Consider the following 23,810-nt stretch of genomic DNA (forward strand, 5'->3'; position numbering starts at 1 on the left):
GCAATTGTGCAGTCATTTAGCATACTTTGGCATTGCCTTTCTTTAGGATTGGAATGAAAACTGATCTTTTCCAGTCCTGTGGCCACTGCTGAGTTTTCCAAATTTGCTGGCATATTGAGTGCAGCACTTTCACAGCATCATCTTTTAGGATTTGAAAGAGCTCAACTGGAATTCCGTCGCCTCCACTAGCTTTGTTTGTAGTGATGTTTCTTAAGGCCCACTTCACTTTCCATTCCAGCATGTCTGGCTCTAGGTGAGTGATCATACCATCGTGGTTATCTGGGTCATGAAGATCTTTTTTGTATAGTTCTTCTGTGTATTGTTGCCACCTATTCTTAATATCTTCTGCTTCTGTTAGGTCCATTCCATGTCTGTCCTTTATTGTGCCCTTCTTTGCATGAAATGTTCCCTTGATATCTCTAACTTTCTTTAAGAGATCTCTAGTCTTTCCCATTCTATTAATCATAGTTGTTCTATTAATCATGCATGCATGCTCAGTCTTTTTAGTCGTGTCCGACTCTTTGTGACCCCATGGACCATGGCCTGCCAGGCTCCTCTGTCCATGGGATTCTCCAGGCAAGAATACTGGAATGGGTTGCCATTTCCTTCTCCAGTGACTATTAATCATAGTTGTATGATTATTTAATCATAGTTGCTTTAAATTCTCGGTCTGATATGTCCAATACCCCTGCCATGTCTGGGTCTGATACTTGCTCTGTCTTCTAATATTTTCCCTTTTTAATATGCCTTGTAACTTTTTTTGATAACTGGATATGATATACTTGGTAAAAGGAATGGCTGTTAATAGGTCCTTAGTTAGAGGATGATATGTGTCAGGGAAGGGGATATATTTTACCTTCATCCTTTGATTAGGTCTCAGTCTTTTAGTGAGCCAGTGCCTCTGCACTGTAAGTATCATAAATGTCTCTTGCTTTTTTCCCCCATCTCTCCTTAGGTGAGACAGGATGGCTAGAGTAGGCTGGAGTTGTATATTTCCCTTCCCTCAGGTCAGTAAAGACCTGACAATACACTAGCAAATTAAACCCTGGATAACTAATTTCCTCTAAGGGCAGGCCTTGTTAAGAACAGAGTGCTCTGATATATTTCAAATGATTCCTTTTCCCCTCTCCCTGCTGGAAGCATGAGGAGATCTTTTTCTAATATTTACTGTGAGAACCTGGTTGAGCTCCTGCAGGTAAATTTCATAATACTGTGGGAGTCTCCTATAACTGGGTCCCCGGAGTGTTTTACTCTGAGTTGTTCACACTGAGCTTCCAGCAAAGTACCAATTACAGTTCTGGTTTTCCCGTCCTGGCACTGGTTCTTACTGAGGTTTCTGCCCATGAGTCTCTGCTCTCAGAACCATGCCTTCTGGTATATATTACTCTGTCTCTCTAATCTTGAGGGCTGTGGTTTTCCCTATGCCTTCGCCTCTCTTCCAGACCCATTAACAGTCTGTTCAATCAATGTGTTCAGCTTTTTACTTGTTAGGATGGAGTGGCAACTTCCAAGCTCCTTACATGTGGATCTACAAATAGAAAGATCAGTCTTTTTACCAGATATCTCTTGGTTGGATGAAACTCATCTTCGTTCCACAAAAACTCCAGATCAGCATCAAGTTCTCTAGGTCACATTGTCTTTCTAAAACTACTTTTTCTATGGCCTTGCTACTTGAAGGACTGGCTTATCTAGATAAAAATTCTTGATCACACTTTTTCCCCTTGAGTTTCATTAAAAAGTGCTGTTCCATCATCACCTTTCTTTATATGTCATTTTGAGAAGCCTGATGCTAGTTCCATATGTTATGTTATTATTTTGCTTTGAGAACTGGAGGAAATTTTTTTTTTTTTCTTTGAAAGATAGTAGTTTCAAGAGTACGTATCTCAGAGTTAATTGGTCTAGGTCAATTTTCCAAGGTACTCTGCATATAGATTCACAGTTTCTTTTCTTGGACTATAGTTATATGCTTGTTCTACCCCTTGTTTTGTTTTTCTTCTTCAGAGACTTTAATTATATGTATATTATTTCTTCTTTGCCTGTTTTCCATTTTGATTATTTTCTTCCTAACCATTTTTTTCCTTATATCTTGTACAGTGGTAAAGAATCTGCCTGCCAATGAAGAAGACACAAGAGATGTGGGTTCTATCCTTGGGTCAGGAAGATCCCCTGGAGTAGTAAATGGCAACCCACTCCAGTATTCTTGCCTGGAACATTCCATAGACAGAGGAGCCTGGTGGGCTACAGTCCATAGGGTCGCAAAGCGTTGTACAAAACTGAGCAACTGAAGACATGCAGAAACACTAGCTTATTTGCATTCTCTTGGGTGTTTTCCTGTCTTTTAAACTTTAGTTTCAGTTTATTCTCCTTTGGACACTATGAAATTTAGTCTACATTTCTGAGATAATTTTGTCTTAAAACAATACCATTTATATTTTAAATTCTGAATTTTTGATATGTTATTTCACACATATTCAGGCTTGAATATGTGTTTGATGTTATATACTTGAGTTTACAGTACAGCCTTTGTTTCATGGCTTTGAGGGGGAAGAGAAGGAATATTCATTAGCTTTTTTAATCTTCATTTTTATGATTTTTCCCTATGGTAACTTCTCATGTGTTTAATATATTTTAATTAATTCAGTTCATGGATTTGGAGTAATCTATAAGATTTATAATTCAAAGGCATTTTATATTGTAAGTGTAGCAATGTACAGATTACTTTATTTTATCATCTGGTTGTGGGGAGTCAGGTATATTCTGATTTTTTGGTTCTTTTTTGTTTAGCAGGACCTTAACTTTTCATCAGTTGCTTTATTTCTTCTGCACCACTCAATGTTCAAATAATGCCTCTTCTTCCTTTTTTTAAAAAAAATTAATTAATTTTTTGGAGGCTAATTACTTTACAATATTGTATTGGTTTTGCCATACATTGACATGAATCCACCACGGGTTTACATGTGTTCCCCATCCTGAACTCCCCTCCCTCCTCCCTCCCCATCCCATCCCTCTGGGTCATCCCAGTGCACCAGCCCTGAGCACCCTGTATCTACCTTATTTTCTCCCCTAGAAGTTATGCCATCTTGAATAGCTTGTGCCTTTATGTCTCTTTCCTATCATCAGTGCTCTGATATACTAGGACTTTAAAAAAATCTCTTAACCATCTAGAGATTAAGTAGCATTCAATTTAAAGATAAGACAGGAAGAAAATATGTTGCTCAGTTAATTAAGAATTTAAAGTATTGTAAAAATGGCTTTAGTAAAAGAAAATATACCTTTATTTGGAAGATAATTGTGTGAAAATTCTTATCATCATCAAATACTGCTGATAAGCTTGGACCAAACCCACAAGTTTTTTCTTCCATTTTGTTGTTAATGTAAGGGCTGGTAAAAGCATCGAAATATGAATCAGGCACGAGATTAGGAACTGATAACACAGTGTTTTGGAAATGATTAATTGCACCTGAAATACCATCCTGTTAGAGAGAAAAGCACAAACAAAAATGTAAATACATATAAGCGTATATATATAAAAATTTATGAATTTTCTAAAATACTAAAATAAATAAGAATAATTCATTCAACCATACCAAGTACTACATTGACTCTAAGTATATGACAAATCAGAAGACACAGCCCCTGTATTTAGGAACTATGTTTTCTAATTGAGAGAGAAACTGATAAGCAAAAAATTCCAACACATTAAGATGAATATATTATATTCATTTGAAATATGAACAAAACCCAGAAAAGTCATAAGGGAAAGAAGGCCAAGACAGGCCTAAGAATATCAGGGAATGTTTAAAGGGTGGCTAGGGTTTGCCAACCCACTCCAGTGTTCTTGCCTGGAGAATCCCAGGGATGGGGGAGCCTGGTGGGCTGCCGTCTATGGGGTTGCACAGAGTCAGACATGACTGAAGCGACTTAGCATCAGCAGCAGAAGCAGGGCTTGCCAGGTGGTGTTAGTGGGAAAGAACCTGTCTGCCAATGCAGGAGACATAAGAGACACAAGTTTGATCCCTAGGTCAGGAAGATCCCTTGGAGAAGGGCATGGCAACTCACTCCAGTATTCTTGCCTGGAGAATTCCATGGACAGAGGAACCTGGCAGGCTATGGTCCATGGGGTTGCAGAGTCAGACATGGCAGACTAGCAAGCAAGCAATAAAAGTTCATATTCTTTGAGCAGTAATTTCCATTCTAGATATCTATCTTTAGAAAACAATTAGGTATGTAAACAATAATTCATGTGGAACGGCACTCACTGAAGCAATACTTATAGTAAAAACTAATTAGAGAAATACTTTAGTGTTCAAAAATAGAATGGTTAAGTTATAGTATATTTATACAAATGAAAATTAGGTACCTTTTCAAAATGGTGTCTCCAAAGATTGATTAATGAATGACATGGGAAAAGTTTATAATATAATGTTACAAAGCTTATAAAAAAAAAGAGAGAGCAGGATAAAACTGGTGTATAAATCCCATTTTAAAATGCATATGTAACATCTCATGGCAGGTTGAGTGCAGCACTTTCACAGCATAATCTTTTGGATCAAGTATTTGGATCAAGTAGTAGGAGACCATAGTTAATCCAAGCAAGAACACTGTCAGATGTCAAGACTTAAGTATATGATTTTTCCTTTAGATGAAGCTCTATGTGTGTATGCATGTTTGAAATGCTAAGAGTAATGACCAAAGTAAGAGTGAGAAAAAAATAGAAAATTCATGATTGATAGTCCTGTTTATACTGCCATTGGCTAATTTGGGGCTACATGAAGCAAAATCTTATGTGTGGTGTGAACATATGAACATGCTTAGCCTACAACTTATCTAGGAATTAAAAATACTCCTGTTGGGCTTCCCTGGTGGCTCAGGTGGTAAAGAATCCATCTGTAATGCAGGAGACCCAGGTTCAGTCCCTGGGTTGGGAAGATCCAAGAAAGGCTATCCATTCCAGTATTCTTGCCTGGAGAATTCTATGGACAGAGGAGCCTGGCAGGCTCCAGTCCATGGGGTTGCAAAGAGCTGGATACGAATGACTGACTAACACTCATGTTGGGAGTAGGGTCCTTCAACAGGAAAGATTAAGTGTTGAGGTTTTCAAGGCCTATCCCTTGGCACTTAAGGAGAATAGACAGCTGCTAGTTGGAGAGAGCTTTCTTGTGTTATCTCCTGTACTCTGTCTTCCATGTTAAGACTATGAATATTCTGGCCTGGAAAGGGCATGAAAATGCAGTGCCTCTCTTATTGGGAACTCCTGAGAGAGAGTCCAACCATAGGGACCTCAGCAGGCTTCTCATCCTTGTAAATATCCTAAACAAGCCTGATGATCTCATAAATTACAGAATCAAAAATTGTTGGAAGAGGAAGCAACCTTAAAACTCACCTGCCTCCTTATTTCACAGATGCATGTACTGAGCCTCAGAAAGGTAAGTGGTTTCCCTAAGGTCAAAGAGCCTACTAATTGAAAAGCCAAGACTAGAATCTAGAGATCCTGATTACTAGTGCTTTTGCACCACAGTACACCAGCTAAAGACAGAAAATATAGTCTCTGATTGGTCTATTAATCTGTGCTTGTACCTGAAGGAGGAAAGCAGAACTCTAAAATGTCTTCCAGAATCCACCCTCCCTGGTTTACATGCCCTGTATAATCTCCTTCTCTTGGGTATGGGCAGTATCTGTGAACATGATGGATGCCATAGTCATGATGAGGTTACATCATAGGGAAAGACAAAGGGACTTTGCAGACATAATTGCCTGTGAGTTAATCAAGAATGTGATGGGACTTCCCTCATCGTCCAGTGGTTAAGAATCTGCCTGCCAATGCAGGGGATACTGGTTGGATTCCTGGTCTGAGAAGATTCTACATGTTATGAGGCAACTACGCCCATGTGCTGCAACCACGGAACCTGCGTGCTGCAACTATTGAAGCCCGGAAGCCCTAAAGCCTGTGCTCTGCAACAAGAGAAGCCACGGTAACGGGAAGCAAACATACCATAATTCGAGTGTAGCCTCTGCCCACCACAACTAGAGAAAGCCTGCATGTAGTAACGAAGACCCAGCGCAATCAAAAATCCATACACAAATAAATAGACATATTTTAAAAAGAAAGGATGTGATGATCCATGGTAGACCTGATTGAATCAAGTGAAAGTTCTTAAAAGAGAGATTGGACCCTTCTCAAAGGACATTCTCCAGCTGGTCTTGAAGAAGCAGACAGACATATGTAACTGGATGGATCTCAGCTGACTTCCCTCAGGAAACCAGGGACTTCAGTCCGATAGCTACTTAGAGATGAATTTTCACAACAACTTGAGAGAAACTGGAAGTGGATCTGCCCGACCCAGGGGTCTAACCCAGGTCTTCCGTATTGTAGGCAGACGCTTTAACATCTGAGCCACCAGGGAAGTCCTCTAAATTCATATACAGACTATATTCTTCTGATAGTATACCCCATCAAGCCCCTAATCTGTCTCAAATGAAAGAAAACGTGCTAAACTTTCAGATACCTTTTATGTAGAAGCCACGCTGTGCACAGAACCAATGCTCTTTTTCTTACGATCCCTTTGGAGAAGTGACAGTAGTGAACCTGCTAATCATTTAACAGTAGAACAACTGCTTCATTTTCCAAGACGTTATTTATACACAGATGTTAAGGGAGGAGACACATACCAGAAAATCTTCCAAAGAAGGCTCAAAGAGCAGTGACTGGACTGTCAAAATCAGTTCTGTGAGAAACATCGGAACGAGAGACTCATCTTCTTCCTGCTTCTCCAACACAGGGGCCCCCTGCAATGAGCACATGTGCATTGTTATAAAGATATAAGTTGTTGTTGGTTAGTCATTAAATTGTGCCTGACTCTTTGCGACCCCAATGACTGTAGCCTGCCAGGCTCCTCTGTCCATGGAATTCTCCAGGCAAGAATACTGGAGTGGGTTGCCATTCCCTTCTCCAGGGGATCTTCCTGACTCAGGGATCAAACCCAAGTCTCCCGGATTGGCAGTTGGATTCTTCGCTGCTGAGCCACCAAGGAGGCCATAAAGATATTAAGTATCAAAGTCTAAAATAAAAAACTCTCTGTATTACAGAAGCCCCATAAACTCATACAATTAGCTGATTTTATAACGTTGGCATGTCTTTCAAAGAAATTAAAATATAAAGGCAAATATGGAAAGATTAAGCAATTATGTAAAACTTTTCTTCTTGTAAAAAAACTATCAACAAAGTGGAAAGGCAAATGACAAACTGGAAAAATGTATCAGTAACGGATATAGCAGATGGAAGGTTGATTATATTTAAATAGAAATAAATTGAAATAGTCAAAAGGAATATATACTAATAACATGATCACTGACAGTAAACAGAAATATACTTAAATAGAAAAATGGGCCAAGATCATAATTTGAAAATTTTTAAAGGAAATGCCAGTCAACATCCTCCTCTTTCTCTTTCTCTTGATACTTTATTCAGTAACATTTATCGAGTATTTACTGATTGCCAGACAGAGTTGAGTATTCATGTAAATTCTATACCAACCATATGTAGTGGGTCTTAGTAGGTATCATTATTACTCCCATGAGAAAGTAGGATCTGGAGAAGGTAAAACATTTCATTCAGGACACACTGCTTCATAAGTGGCAGACCAGAATAGACACCCAGGTTTTTCTCGTCACAACACCTATCCCCCTGTCCTGTACAGGGGTGGTAGTTAAAGAACATAGCATTTTAAAGTAGTGAACTCAACTGAACTGAACTCTACTTTACATCCATCAGATAGACAAAGACTGAGATGAATACTAACATCTAGATTTCACGTGAGCAAAAGTTCATTCTTGAACATTGCTAGAAAGGTTGTAAACGGACACAAAAATTTCTGGGAATTTATGAATCAATTCCAAAAGTCTTAGTGAGTGAACATATTTTTGACCCAACAGTTCCAGATCTAGACATTTCTTCTAAGGGGAAAAAAATCAGAGATGTATGGAAAATGTATAAACAAAGATGTTCTTTGCAGCATTTTTAGAGTAGTGGAAAAGTGATCAACAATAGAAAACTATTTACAAGATTGTATAATACATTTCTATGTGAGAATGTTATATAGAAAAAAATACAAATTGACTTGGGAGATTTTTCATAATATATTGCAAAGTAGAAAAAGCAGCTGATAAAGCCGTAAGTAAAGTATGATTGTCTTTTCACCCTTGGAAATAGATGTCTTGGTATAGTAGAGAATGCTTTTCTTTGTGTATTTCTGTGTTTTTCAAATTTTCTGCACTTAGCGTATATTACTTTTATAATTAGAAAGATAAATGTTACTTTCAAAATGCGATAGTATTGAGAAAAAAAGGAACTAAGAACAAGGGAGGAAAGTAATGAAAAGGCATATGCAATTAAAACTGAACTTTTAGAGAAAATGAAAACTATTACAAAGAGCACCAGCCCTTGAAACTGCTTAGTTGGTTTCCTGGGGATATATAGAGATATGGAGGTAGGAAGCTTGATGAAACCAGATAAACATGTTTTGCTGTATTTTTAGGTACCTGGTATGGCACCTAAAAGATTTCATATCTTTTTGCCTTTTCATACTGGCTGTGAGAGTTGGACCATAAAGAAAGCTGAACGCCAAAGAATTGATGCTTGATGCTTTTGAACTGTGGTGTTGGAGAAGACTCTTGAGAGTCCCTTGGGCTGCAAGGAGATCAAACCAGTCAATTCTAAAGGAAATCAGTCCTGAATATTCATTGGAAAGACTAATGCTGAAGCTGAAGCTCCAATACTTTGGCCACCTGATACAAAGAACTGACTCATTGGAAAAGACCTGATGCTGGGAAAGATTGAAGGCAGGAGGAGAAGGGGACGACAGAGGATAAAATGTTGGATGGCATCACCGACTCAATGGACATGAGTTTGAGTAAGCTCCATGGGTTGGTGATGGACAGGGAAGCCTGGCATGCTGCAGTTCAAGGGGTCACAAAGAGTCAGACACAACAGAGCAACTGAACTGAACTGATGGCGCCATAATCCAGGATTGACTAGGGGAAAGTTTATTGGGATAACAGATAACATGCCTTCTCTCTAGAATGCATTGCTACTATTCATTTGTACTATTTAATCTCAAACATCTCAAATTACTCTGTTTCTAAGATCAACATCCTCCCAAGGGGTTATGCACTGAAAGCACCAAGGTTTGCTCCCATGAGTTTCTTCTTCTTGCCTCTAAAACCATTGTTTATCTCTTTCATTTATACCACTTTATCTGCTTCTCTGCCAGTTCATGCTCACAATGACCCCTGAACTATAAGCTTCTTGGGGGCAAGTATTCTGTCTATGCTTTTCATCACTCTGTACCCAACACTGAGCATAGGGGTTGGTACACAGTAGATACTTAAGGAATATTTATGGAGTGAACACATGAGGAACCTTTAGCAAATGCCTGTGAGAGTGACTGCAATATTCAGCACAGTGGATGTTTTCTCTGCTATTAGATACTTGCTGATATGCTGGTTTTCATTCTTCCATTCCATATGTGCATAGTAGACTGTTTATACTGTGAAACCCTCTAAGCATTTCTTCTACTTTTTCCAGTACACAAGATATAGCATAATTCATAGAGCACAGCAAGCACTTCTCAATGAATGTTGCCCAGTGAATTTTTTTAATTGTATCTGAATTTACCTTTTTATCAGTGACTTCAGGTTTCTCTTCTGTAATCCATTTCTGAATGATATCTGCTGAAGGTGTTCGTTTTAATTTGTCAGTGAGGTAATTCAAAAGAGAGCTAGCAGAATTTACTGTTAGGACATGCATTGTATTCTCAATTAGATAGTCATTTAGACGAATAAAACTTGAAAAGGGAAAAAAAACACAGCTTCAGTTTTCTATACTCACTACATATTTTTGAAAGTGACTCTAAAGCGAGTATTTAAATTTTAAAATATAATTTCTCTTTGACTTTATATTTATATTGTGATATCAGGGATTTACTGTCTAGAAGAGTTGTCTTAGACATTCTTCACTCTAAAACACAAATATACTCAAATATATAGCATCAATTTAGCTAGACGTTCTAGCCATTCCATAGGATATTTAGTGAGCAATATAGTTATGAAAAAAAGCACATAGCTCATCTAGCCAAAGGGGCCATAAGAGGTTTTTTTTTAAATGCTTTAAAGAAGAAATTAGTAAATACACATCTGTGACTTACACTCTAATGGTAATGAAATCTTTGCTATTCAGTAATTGTTGCTGGACAGCAACTGCTAACCCAAAGATGAAAATTTAATGCTTCCCTACTTGAGTGCTTAGAATGCAAACTGAGTCAGCAAGGCACTAGGAATAACTTTTTATTCTGCTTAAGGGGAGCCTAAGGTGCCTCTAGCCTATGATAATAGCCTCAGGGACTGCTTCACTGCTTTCTGTTGCAATACAAGCATTATTATTCGCTTATCTCACATTTAAGTGTTAGTCGCTCAGTTGTGTCCGACTCTTTGCAACTCCATGGACTGTAGCCCACCAGGCTCCTTTGGTCAGGGAATTCTCCAGGCAAGAATACTGGAGTGGGTAGCCATTGCCTTCTCCAGGGGATCTTCCTGACCCAGGGATCAAACCTGGGTCTCCTGCATTGCAGGCAGTTTCTTTACCATCTCAGCCACCAGGACTGGGACACAATTAAGGTTAATCAAATAGCTATAAAAGTTGGACCAAGTTAGTGAGCACAGAGTAACAGTCATCAGTGTTTTCTAGTGCCACATACACTTCAGGTAATATTTGATTATTTTGTTTGCAAGGGTTACTTGCAGTGATGAGGTTTTAGAATGATGCAGAATCCAGCTGGGTAAGCAGGTGGATCATAGCGCAGTTGGTAAAGAATCCATCTGCCTGCAATGCAGAAGACCTTGGTTTGATTCCTGGGTTGGGAAGATCTGCTGGAGAAGGGATAGGCTACCCACTCCAGTGTTCTTGGGCTTCCCTTGTGGTTCAGCTGGTAAAGAATCCACCCGCAGTGCAGGAGACCATGGGGTTGCAAAGAGTCGGACATGACTGAGCAACTTTCACTTTCACTTCACTTCAAGCAGGTGGAAGGTCCTGGTGAAGTCTGGAAGGCAGACTTTCTTCCCTGGTCTCCTGGTGACAAAACCTGACTCAGAAAGGCGGTGGAACTTGGTGTGGCCGTACAGCTGCCTGTAATTCTTTAGGGATCAAGACAGGTGGAGCAGGCCCTCCAGATCACTGGAAAGTCAAAGTGTCAGTCGCTCAGTGGTGTCCAAATCTTTGCGACCTATAGACTGTAGCCCGTCAGGCTCCTCTGTCCATGGAATTCTCCAGGCAGGAATACTGCAGTGGATTACCACTTCTTTCTCCAGGGTATCTTTCCAACCCAGGTATTGAACCCGAGTCTCCTGTACTACAGGCAGATTCTTTACTGTCAGATCCACTGGAGAAGACTCCAAATCTCTATGTGCCTGGCTTATTACTATCACCTGCCTGATACTCCTGACTGGGCCAGAGGGAAACAAAACCTTAGAGATCAACGAGGAGTTCTTGGCCCTTGGACATACCCACCACTCTCTTTGGATGCTTTGCTGGGTGGCAGCTGGAGGGGTGGGTTTCTGGGGCCTTCATTCAGGTGACCAGGTCCCCCAGTCCCTCATTACTACTAGCAAATCCTGTGATAAAGGCTTTAACTTTAAAAGTTTTTTTTTTTTTTTTGCTGTGCTGTGTGGCATGTGGGATCTCAGTTCTCCAAGGAGAGATCAAACCCTCACCCTTTGTATTGGGAGTGTGGAGTCTTAACCACTGGGTCACTAGGGAAGTCCCGAAGGCTTTGACTTTTAATGAAACCTGAGAAGGATGGAAGCTCTAGTTTTTCTTGAAAGAAAGAATAACCATTTACCATGTCAGCCTCATGCAGTGATGCCTTTTGCTGGCCTGCTCTGTGTAGGTCATTTTCTCAGCGTCTCCTGTAGGCAACTCAATGAAACTTCCGCTTTCTGGCATTTTAAAATGACCTATGAACAACAGAAGAGGCAGTAACAAGAATCTTTCTGTAAAAATTCCATTTCTTTCAATATGGATTAAGAGACAAGTAAAATTCAAAACTTACAAAATGCTTTGGTTCATGAGATATTTCAGACGCCAGGAAATAACCCAGTTATTCAAACAAATTCCACATCAAAGGATTTCAACTCAACAAAAGATGCTAGACAGCTTGCTAACATCCCTTTTAATAGGATCTGATTTTTAGGAACACTTTTACTCTTCTTTTCTGCCTGCATAAAATTTTCCTTTAGCCTTCCTGCCAGGTGGGGCCCGTCCTGAGATTGTCTATACTAATAGGTCGGACATACATTTAAGCAGAGAGACCCTGAGTCAACTATAAAATGCTTGTGAAAGAAAGGTTCTGTAAACCAGTTTAGAAATACCATTACATAAGCAGGGGTAATGCAAGAAAGATTCAGTATTTACATGTTTTTCCCCACTTTAAAATATACAATGAATTTATAATCTATCAAGCAATGTTTGGGATAACTGAAATATAGGATCATTATTTTAAACTTAGGGCTTCCCAGGTGCCTCAGTGGTAAAGAATCTGCCTGCAGTGCAGGAGACGTGGGTTTGATCTCTGGGTCGGGAAGATCTGGAGAAGGAAATGGCAATCCACTGCAGTATTCTTGCTTGGGAAATCCCATGGAAGAGGAGCCTGGTGGGCTACAGTCCATGGGGTTGTAAAAGAGTCAGACATGACTTAGCAACTAAACAACGGCAGTTTAAACTTAAGAAAAGTAGAAAGGAAACAAGTTAACATTTCAGAAAGCCACCACTTCTAGTCCAGCGGCATTCTTTCCCTTTCATACCCTCAGAAGATTCACGTGCACAGTCATCGGGAATAAATCCTGCAGCACGTAGAGCAACTCGACAAGCTTTTCTGACCACATCTTTTGCCTCGTTTCGAAATTCTTCTAGGCGCTCTGTCACCTAGACATTGATGAATATATATCATTGGTGGCACCAAAGTATCAAAAATGGGGGAAAACTCTTGAAAATGATAGACAATTTTCTCACCTCTCCTACCCGTACAATTTGTGCAGCTTTAAATTCTTGCAGGGTGTAGGTATGATATTTTTCAATAGAACATAGTCCCATAAAACTCAATTGATAACACAATTCATTTATTTTAAGGAGAGCTGGTCGCAAATACTGAATGAAAATAAAAAATTATCATTGTTTAGTTAAAAAAAAAGCTGAAATTTTAAGGTATAAAATATTTGGAAAGCAAGAATGGGAATTAAGAAAAATAAATAGCTCTATATGTTAATTTCAGCTACAACTACAAAGAACATACATTAATAAGGGATACTTCTGAAGTTCTGTTCTGGAAGTATTTTTTGAATTATCATTTTCAATTTGTCTGAATTCCTTTCTTTTCATTTTGAATACACATGCTTTAGCTATAAAGTTGAGAGCAAGAAACAGAGGAGTGGGCCATATCTTAAATTTCACTAGGTTTGACTAACAGCTAGTAAAAGATTCTTAGTGTTCCTGAGGACTTTACAATGTCCAGTCACCACGATAATGGAGGTGCCTATCTATTGATCTAAGAGGGTATGATATAGAACAAAGACAAATTTAACTCTACAATTTCAGTGGGTAACAGTCACTATTAAGAATCTATTTTGCAATGTAGATTATTTGTGGAATAATGTCACATAATGTAACTTAATCTTCTGCTATGCCATCATCATAAATCTGGGTTCTAGGATGTTGACTTTGAAGGCATATGTTCCAAGATTGTTTCTAGGTCATTCCTGCTCACTTCTAATCTAATCAGAGGAGGAGCAGATACATTATCTTTTTTAAAAGTTTAATTTACTTATATGTGGTGCTGGTTTAAGTATTATATACAGCACACTCTTGGACTCCTTTCCAGGAGTGTCTAAAACAGGACAAACAATGGTCATTTAGACCTCATGAAATAGTGTTTTAATTATTTATTCTAAGTGCAAATAAAAGGAAGTTACAATTAGTAGAGTCCTCAGTGAAGAGATTTATTTGAGAAAACATCTAGGAAGTCATGTAGCCCCTAAGATTCATTTCATGGAGGAATTTTCATGATAAAAAGAAACAAAATACAATATTGTAAATCAACTATAATTCAATTAAAAAAAAGCAGAAGTTTACAGGCTATGTTTCTGAGTTGAAATAAGATATTAAATGAATTAATATGAAAACAGGAGTAGAAACGAGACTGTAATCAAAATTGGGTAGCAAAAGTAAGAAAGTCCAGTGTACTGTGGAGAAAAAGTCCTTGAACCAAAAATATAAGTTCTGTTGGTAAAGGGATAAATAGCTAGGATCCAGGTGGACAGCAAAACTGGTATTGATGGTCTGCCAAAAAGTGAGAGTTTGACAGTGGGAATTTGGGGGATATATATATATATATATATATATAAAACCTGAGAAATTACTTTGGCTTAACTTAAATATCTGGCTATCAGCATAAAGGACAAAAGTGAAAGTTGTTGTGAATGTAAGAGAGACAGCAGGTGTTTTGTTTTTTCCTCTCATCATTGTTTCTGCTGTTAGCAAATTTCAGATGGAATTTGGGTTAGGTGGTTCATTCCTGGGCTGGTATATCAAGAGTGTCCATTGAAGGTGATAAGCATTAGCATGATTTTAATATTTTATAATAAGTATAAGTAAACTATAACCTTTAAAAATTATAAATCACTATGTTGTACACCTGAAACATGTAATATTATATGTCAATTGTGTCTCAATAAAAATTTAATTAATTAACTGAAACACAAACTACTAGAGTCAATAATAAATTCTGCAAAATTTTAGGAAACAGGCTCAATATACAAATGTCAATTGTATTGCTATATAGACTGTATATATATACACACACACACACACACACACACTATTTATATATGGGGCTTCTCAGGTGGCTCAGACAGTAAAGAATTTGTCTGCAATGCAGGAGACTCAGGTTCAATCCCTGGGTCAGGAAGATCCCCTAGAGAAGGGAAAGGCTGTCAATAGGTGGATGGATAAATAAAACATATGTATCCATACGATGGAATATTATTTACCAGTAAAAGGAAATGCCACGCTACTATATAGGTCCATCTATGTAGTAAACATGCTAAGTTAAAAAAGCCAGTCACAAAGGACCACATATTGCATGTTTCAATTTATTTGAAATGCAGAGTGGACAAATCAAGAGAGAATATGTAGATTGGTGGTTGATCAGAGCTGGGGCAGGGGTTGGTTTGGGGGAGTCAGGGAAACGTGATGCTAATCAGGGAGAGTGATCACTCTTTTTGGAGTGATAGAAATGTTCTAAAATAGACCATGGTGATGGTTGATCATTCTATGAATATATTATAACCATTCAATAGCATACTCTAAATGAATGAATTGTATGAATTCTATTTCAACAAAGTTGTTATAAGGAAATGTGGACACAGATGCTAATAAGGTTGGTTACTAAAAATAATAAAAAGAAAAATTTCAAGGATATCCCTTCAACATGGTCAGAAAAGAATGAAAAGAACCAGCCTTCCTAGTTAACTTGTAAATATAAGACTAGTGGTGTGTCGTAATGATAGCATCTAATATTAATAGATATTTAAACCAACACAATGGGTCTTTTGGTTGTATCAACCTAAGATTAAAATGATGTGAACTTTCTAGTCTGCTTGGACTACATTAAAGAGAAGATATTATCAAGGTCAAAGGACTATTGGTATGAATGGTGGGCAAAGAGAATGACAACTCTCAAGCACATGATATAAGAAAACAAACTTAAGGATTGAGAGGTTAAAGGGAGGAAGTACTAATCTATTTATCTAGGAATAAATTAATGAAATATATAATGTCCAAGACATGGTAAAAGATGAAAGGTGGTAAAACAGTGGTAAAATAGGTTAAAATGATTGATAGATCCTTAGTGAAATTAGAGGTCTAGGGGCTGAGTTTGATATCAAGAAGGATTAGAATCTTTTCGACAACTCAGAATGCTTGACTGGATGGAGGACTTGAGATGGTACATCTTATATACTTGTTTTTGTACTAACATCTTATGTGAGTTGTATTTCTTTCAAGTTCATTTATTGTGCAACTGATGTCTTGATAACTATCTTTCAGATTACCATATGCAAAGAGAAGGAAATGACCAGTAAAATGCAAACTTGAAGTTTCTGATGTGAGAGGGTGGTGATTCAGTATCATAAAATAGACATAAAATAAGCGTGATTACAGTTCACTCCCAGGGGCCAATCAGAAAACTTCTACTGCAAGTTGAAATTCAAGAAGTAGAGATTTTAAATATGGTCACATACACTTTAATAGTTCCTTTCCCATGATTATCCCTTCCTCCAAAGTAAACACTAAAAATTTCCCTACTGTTTGAATTCATGATTGAAAACACATGCTACATTGGGAGATACTGCCCCATGAAAGCAAGCCCACAAACTATTTTGGACCATATAATCCAGAGGGTCTCAAAGATGAGAAGAAGTAATAGGAGTTGCTAGCCTGCTCTATTCAAGAGGATAAACAATTTTCCTGATCAACAACAAAGGGAATTGTGAACCTAAGCCTCTGAGGCTGCTTCTAAACAAAGGGGACCTGTGCAAACCCTAGGTAAAATGTAAAAACACATTAGACCGCCAGACCCTTAAATGACAAATAGGGCAAGAACTGTCAATTCTCTTAATAGAGGAAATATTCTATTTTTGAGATTAATTTTTTTCTGTTAGTAATTCTCTTAAAATATGATTAACAAATACGTACATGATTAACAATGAACAGATCTTTTTGTAGAGATTTTCGACATCCACTGATTTTTTTGGAGCGAACATTCTTCTTCCACACATTAAAAGCCTTCCATTTCCGAAAAAGTGAAAATATGGGAATCTTAGTGAGTTCTCTGTGATATAGATATTCCTGTTCCCATCGATCAATTTCGATAAATTCAATGTCATTATTATAAACATGTGTTACTGCCTTTTTGCTAATGGTATAATAGTCATTTTTATTGATGTTCTCATAATTCACAACCCTATGAACAAATAAAAATTGGAGCAAGTGAATACAGTATTCAACATAAAATTAAGCAATTGCATTACTATTTTGTTTTAAAAAGGTAAGAGATTTCTGGAAAACAAATGTTTAAAAATTTAAAAAATTCTAGCAGACCACTTTTAGACTGAATAAAGTATTCAAGAAAAGGGAGCTGCATTAACAACAGTTGGACTTACAGTAACTCTTACGGATTTTACAATTTTGGCAATATGTTTGATAATTTCAGTTATGTAATTTTTACAAAACCAAACCAATTGTGGATTTTTAAAGTGAAAGATAACTAGAAATAAGTTTTTATTTATCATTGATTGTTTAGAAGCTATTCAATAATAATAGTGTGAAAGAGTTTTACTCTACCCAATATTGACAGAACTATGAAAAAGATCAAAACAAGAAAATAAGAATTACATCAGAAAAAAAAAAGAATTACATCCGAATCAAGACCCAGATTAAACTTTAAAAAGTCCAATTTATCATCACATATCAAAATAACTGTTAATGAGAAATTGCTTATTTCAAGATATTCCTCTTTCAACTGTCATTCAGGGTATCCATCAGCCTCATTCATAATAAGAAATAGATCAAGCAAAGAAGTAAAGCAAGAATTGGATAAAAACCAGAGCACGGATAGGAGCGGGAAGCAAAGGAATGAGAATAGATAGGGCGATTCCCTAAAACTTCTTAAAATCTTGCTTACAGACACAAAGATATTTTCTGTAATTTTAGCTATAGCACTGAAATATTGGATATTATTTAAATGTTTTTAACAGACAAAAGTGCAAAATATGACATGGCAAAAACAAAACCTCAAATTGTTTCTATGTTAAACTATGCAAAAACTGTAGTTATGTTATACAATAATTCTAAAAATCACTAAACAAAATTCAGACAGGAACTCTCCAGTAAAAATCAACTGTTTCCCGTTTCTATTTTTCTCTTCCAGTCCTTAGCTCTGCATTTTGAACCTGAGTTCATGATCTTTAGCACAGCCTTCAGGTAACATGTAAAATACCTGAAATTACACTTAAATAAATTTTTGTAGATATGCGTGATAAATTGTTTAAGGGATTGGAACAAAATTCTCATATGCTTTGTGTCTGTTAATCAAAAAATGATGAACCAGTGGCAAAAATGATTTTTAGGTTTAAATTTCTATTTTTGTTTTAATAACACTAAGAAAAATATTTAAAAATTAGGGCATACAGGGCCAGAATGAAAGTGAACTCAAAGCAAGAGCTCTTCAAGTGAGCACAAAAGAGAACTAGGGGGCTGGTGGGCTGTGGACTGGGAGAATCTCAAACGTCTTTCCCCCAATTGAGTGCTGTAACAGAAGAATTTCAACTTGCTTAGCTCCTACCTAACAGCACTGTCTGACTTTGTCTGTGTTCTGACTGACTCACAGCAGAAACAGTTGGGAAAATGCCAGGTACTACATGTTGCTGGTAAGTTGTATAGAAAATGTTGAAATGTTTTTCCTTTTTTCTTTGTTAACAGCTTAACATATAATTAGGACATTCTTCAAGTGATTCTCTACAAAGTGGGAAATTTCAACTTGTCTCTGAAACTGTAATCAACCTTAGATGTTTCATTAACTTCTGTCATCTAACCAACCTAAAAGCAAGAAAAACTGTTCACTAATGGCCCTGGTGTGTGCATGTCTAGAAAACTTACTCTGTGTGTGTCTATATGCTACTAAAGGCCCTTCGATTGATAGAAGATAGCAGGCATGGTCCATGATGTTGAATTTTAACTTATTGGTTCTCAGTGCCACAAAGAGATCCTTTTTATTTACATTTTCCTACCTACTTTGGCTACCTCATGCGAAGAGTTGACTCACTGGAAAAGACTCTGATACTGGGAGAGATTGGGGGCAGGAGGAGAAGGGGATGACAGAGGATGAGATGGCTGGATGGCATCACCGACTTGGTGGATGTGAGTCTGAGTGAACTCCCAGAGTTGGTGATGGACAGGGAGGCCTGGCGTGGGGTGATTCATGGGGTCGCAAAGAGGTGGACACGACTGAGCGACTGAACTGACTGACTGACTGACCTATTCAAGATTCTCATTCTCAAATCCTTAAGCCTTTTCCTCCACTCTACATCTCTACTGCTCACAGGGCAAACACACACATGAGAGTCTTTTTAAAATTTGGATCATCAGCATAAAAATCACCTGGGCTGCTTAAGAATCCAGATTTCTGGGTCCAACACAGAACCGGAATCTTTATGTATAGAACTTGAAAGTCTAGCTTGGCACATTTCCTGTGTGATTCTGACGCACAATAATGTTTGTAACCACTGAATTCTACTTGAAAGCAAATCAACAACAACAAAAACATGGTGGTGACATGATGAGCTCTCTTTCGTACCTTCACTTGAAAATCTTGTCCCAGAACTTCCCTGGTGGTCCAGTAGCTAAGGCAACATGCTCCCAGCCTATGTTGGATACCTGGTCATGGAACTAGATGCCACATGCCACAGCTAAGAGTTCACATGCCACAACTCAAGATCCCACGTGCTCCAACTATGACCTGGTGCAGCTAAATAAATATTTTTTTAAAGAAAAACTTCACTGTACCTTCACTGTGTTTTATCCCCTTGAGTACATTTTTCATGCTTTCCTCCAAAGACAGATGGAGAGGTTTCACATCACCTTTCTCTGCCTCTCCTTGTATTTGAATACTTTTTCTCTGCATTTGAAAATGTATAGAACTTCACTTTAAGTTGTAGAAAGCTTTCCTTTAGCTTACAGAAAGCTTTCCTTTAGCTTCCTTTATTTTCTTGACCCTGTTGCCCACTTAACTTAAAATCCCCTGTCATCGTCCTTCTCTTAAACTTCCTGTATAATGGTTGTATCCACCCCATCCATTCCTTCTTGTTGTTCAGTTGCTAAGTCATGTGTGACTCATGGACTGCAGCACATCAGGCTTCCCTGTCCATCACTCTGTCCCGGAGTTTGCTCAAACTCATGTCCATTGAGTTGCCGATGCCATTTAACCATCTCATCCTCTGCCACCCCCTTCTCCTCTTGCCCTCAGTCTTTCCCATCATCAGGGTCTTTTCCAATGAGTGGGTCTTTTCATCAGGTGGCCAAAGTATCAGAGCCTCAGCTTCAACATCAGTCCTTCCAATGAATATTCAGTGTTGATTTCCTTTAGGATTGACTGGTTTGATCTCCTTGCAGTCCAAGGAACTCTTAAGAGTCTTCTCCAACACCACAGTCGAAAGCATCAATTCTTTGACACTCAGCCTTCTTTATGGTCCAACTCTTACATCTGTACATGACTACCAGAGAAATGATAGCTTTGACTATATCGACCTTTGTCGGCCAAGTGATGTCTCTGCTTTTGAATATGCTGTTTAGGTTTGTCATAGCTTTCCTTCTTAAAGTTTCTGAAAACGAGTCTTGTTCCTCACTACTCTAATACAGTGATTCTCTTGAGGATCAGCAGGAATTTCCTTTAAGCCCGATCCATTTGGTAGGCAGAAGGGACAGCAGGGTCAAGGAAAGCTTTACAAAAGTTAAAGAAGCATATGCACAGTTCTCTGGAATCCTATTCTGCTGAGACTCTGTAGTTTATTCCTGAGAGGCTGAACCCTAAATATACTCCTGGACTGCTGTGCTGGATTCCTGGACTCCTCACATTGTAAACCTCGACATTCATCTGTTTCAGGAATTGATCCTCTACTCCGAAGTGAGGGCTGCCTATTCAGGACTTCTTGGCATTCAGAATTCGCCTCAAATTTCAACGGCTTCCTTTGTTTTTGTTTTTATTTGTTTATTTATTTTTTGGCTTTGTGTGGCTTGCAGGATAGTTCCCTGACCCGGGAATGAACCCGTGCCCTCACCATTGAAAGTGTAGGGTCCTAACCACTGGATCACCAGGGAATGCCCTCAGCTGCCTCCTTTGGATGTTTGTTTCATCAAGGCCTTTCTTTGAGAAAATAACCAGGAAAATTAGTCTTCCTTTAAGACCTCAAAAGAGAACTTAACTTTTTTAATTGCTGTGCTCTAAAATTCCTACTTTGCTGATAAATGACTTTATGACCCAACTAACTTAAACAGAGATCCTTGGACAGTTAATCAGGCTGAGAAGAATGTCTTGAATAAAATTATACTTAACTGTGTTTTACTGGAAAAAAAAAAGATGCTTGTTGTCTTGTCTTGCTGTTCAATGTAGAATCGTGGAATTCCTTATCAAATTATTCTTTGGTAGACTCTCTGTCCATCTGAAATGAAACTTAGACTCAAGGCTTCTATAAATGTCCAAAGAATGTGTCTTGTTAAGAGACTTGCATGGCCTATCGTGGGAGGTCATCCACTGTCCTGTTATTCTTCATTTCAGATGAACAAAATCTACTGTGGTTCTAAAAAGCATTAATTTTTTATCTTGATTTTTCTAAAACAATCTCAATGTGATTTGATATTTCAAATAGCATCTTTATCTGTTGTTAGTGATAGAACATGGATCCGTCTTTATCTGTTGGTAGTTACAGAACATGCATCCGTTCATCTTTAAACAGATGCACTAGACTAAGACTGCAAAAGTATGAGCCTTCTGATCGAGAATTTTGAACAGCCCCCTACTGCTTATGTCATTAAATCCAAATTATTCTGCCGGCTGTTGTGGCACTCTTCTGTCCATGTTAGTTCCTTCTCTGCCCACACAATTGCCCTTTTTAATCAGGCTGGTCTCGCAATCATCTTAGGCTTAAGATGGTCATCTCAGCACATCTTAGACTGTGCCAGAATGCGTGTGCATGTCTTTGTCCACCTGTTCCCTTTGCCCCTCCTGATTTCTACAAACAAGTGACTAATTCCTTACCTGCTTTTAGGTGCTGGGGTGAATTAGATGAGTCAAATCTAAGCTGTCTCATTATTACACAGTTTTAATCACAGTTTATTACATAATTTTATGATTTGAACATGTTTATTGGACAAAGGTAAACAAGCAAGAGCCTGGAAAGAAATTAGCTATTTCCTGAGTTTCGCATTTGTAAACCTCAGTCTATCTGATGATGGTCAGTATCATGATTCAGTATGCATTTAGATCTAACTTTAACTAGAGAAGGGTAATGGCTTGCTTTGCTTCTGGTTTGATTAACCAGAAATGGTAAAAATAACTGATAAGGAACTCCTAGAATATTAGACTAAAGCATAACTTCCAAGTTTCTTCAATAGTACAGTGCTCTACGGTCAATGGTTTTCAAAGTATGGTCCTTGGAACAGCAGCATCAACATTATGTGGGAACTGCAAATTCTTAGGCCTCCTCCAGACCAACTGAATCAGAAACTGGGGATGGTTAACAATCTACATTTTAGCAAACCCTTTAGGGCCTGCTGGAGAACCACTGTTCTAGCCCCATGGCCTACAACTCTGATTGAATATTGGGATCATCTCATGAGTTTTAAAGAAATGCTGTTGCTTGGGCTGCACAACAAACCAATTAAATATAACTCTGGGGGTGGGTACTGGGTGATTCTAGAAGCCAAAGCTGAGAACCACTGCTCTAGGTTCTTCAAATTTTTTGTATAAAATGAAATAATCATCCACTAAATTGCAACATCGCCAAAATGGTGTGTGTGTGTGTGTGTGTACGTCTGTGTGTATATTGAAAGGAAGACAATCTGAAACTGGGATTTTTGATGATTCCAAGTGAAAATACTAAAGATCCATGGTGTTTCCACTTGATTGAAATTTCTACATAGACTAGCCCAAGAAAGCTGTCACTGTGTTAGGCAACCTGGGAAGGTTTCTGATAATGTGGCTTGAAAATGATCTTTTCCTTATTATATAACATATGCCTCATTATAGTGTTTTTTTAATAGTTATGACTTCATGTAACTAGAAACGCTTTCACTTGAGAAAGCTGATATTTATCTGCATATTCTGTTTTAGGCTACTAAACATGTAATCTAGATGAAAGCATAGAATAGCTTTAGTTTGAAATTTTAAAAGCTGTCTAAAAAATATTTTAACATAACAGGCTTAGAGACTATCCGAAAACCAACTCAATCACTTAGAAAGTAATATGGCCTGAGCCCAGTATAGACTTTTATATCGTCCTAAGTCATATAACTATGTTTCATAGAATTCTAATCCCAACAGGTATCCCACAAGAATGGGTTCTTTGGTTAAACAGGCTACAGTCCATAGGGTTGCAAAGAGTCAGACACAGCCGAACTGATTTAGCATACACTCAGGCACCTAGAGAAGGCAATGGCACCCCACTCCAGTACTCTTGCCTGGAAAATCCAATGGACGGAGGAGCCTGGTAGGCTGCAGTCCATGAGGTCGCTAAGAGTCAGACACAACTGAGCAACTTCACTTTCACTTTTCATTTTCATGCATTGGAGAAGGAAATGGCAACCCACTCCAGTATTCTTGCCTGGAGAATCTCAGGGACGGGGGAGCCTGGTGGGCTGCCATCTATGGGGTTGCATAGAGTCGGACACGACTGAAGTGACTTAGCCGCAGCAGCAGCAGCAGGCACCTAGAAGGCTAGGACAGGAAGTACTTTCTGCCTTCTAAGCAGGATCAAGCTTTGCTTTTGCATGGGACTCCTTGCAGCAATCCAACGGCCACCACAAGCTCTCCTTTCCCAAGGTGACAACTCAGATGCTAGGACATGAGATACACAATGGGTCCACTCTGGCTTAAGAGGAGTCAATATTTCTTCCAATAAGTTTAAGCACAGATTTTAGGGTTCCTGCAGAGACA

General features: G+C 38.2%; 1 protein-coding gene across 1 annotated transcript in view; it reads right to left on the minus strand.

Moving 5' to 3' along the window:
* Positions 1–23,810, minus strand: part of DNAH6 (dynein axonemal heavy chain 6) — a 282,338-nt gene that overhangs the window by 231,593 nt on the left and 26,935 nt on the right. Inside the window, exons 5-11 of the mRNA XM_024999429.2 lie at positions 16,799–17,066; positions 13,061–13,195; positions 12,853–12,973; positions 11,892–12,006; positions 9,674–9,842; positions 6,670–6,786; positions 3,273–3,473 (exon numbers count right to left, since the gene is read on the minus strand). Coding sequence (XP_024855197.1) covers positions 3,273–3,473; positions 6,670–6,786; positions 9,674–9,842; positions 11,892–12,006; positions 12,853–12,973; positions 13,061–13,195; positions 16,799–17,066 — 1,126 coding nt within the window. The remainder of the gene's footprint in view (positions 1–3,272; positions 3,474–6,669; positions 6,787–9,673; positions 9,843–11,891; positions 12,007–12,852; positions 12,974–13,060; positions 13,196–16,798; positions 17,067–23,810) is intronic.

The sequence above is a fragment of the Bos taurus genome, chromosome 11 (assembly GCF_002263795.3).
Source record: "Bos taurus isolate L1 Dominette 01449 registration number 42190680 breed Hereford chromosome 11, ARS-UCD2.0, whole genome shotgun sequence".
Taxonomy (NCBI): domain Eukaryota; kingdom Metazoa; phylum Chordata; class Mammalia; order Artiodactyla; family Bovidae; genus Bos; species Bos taurus.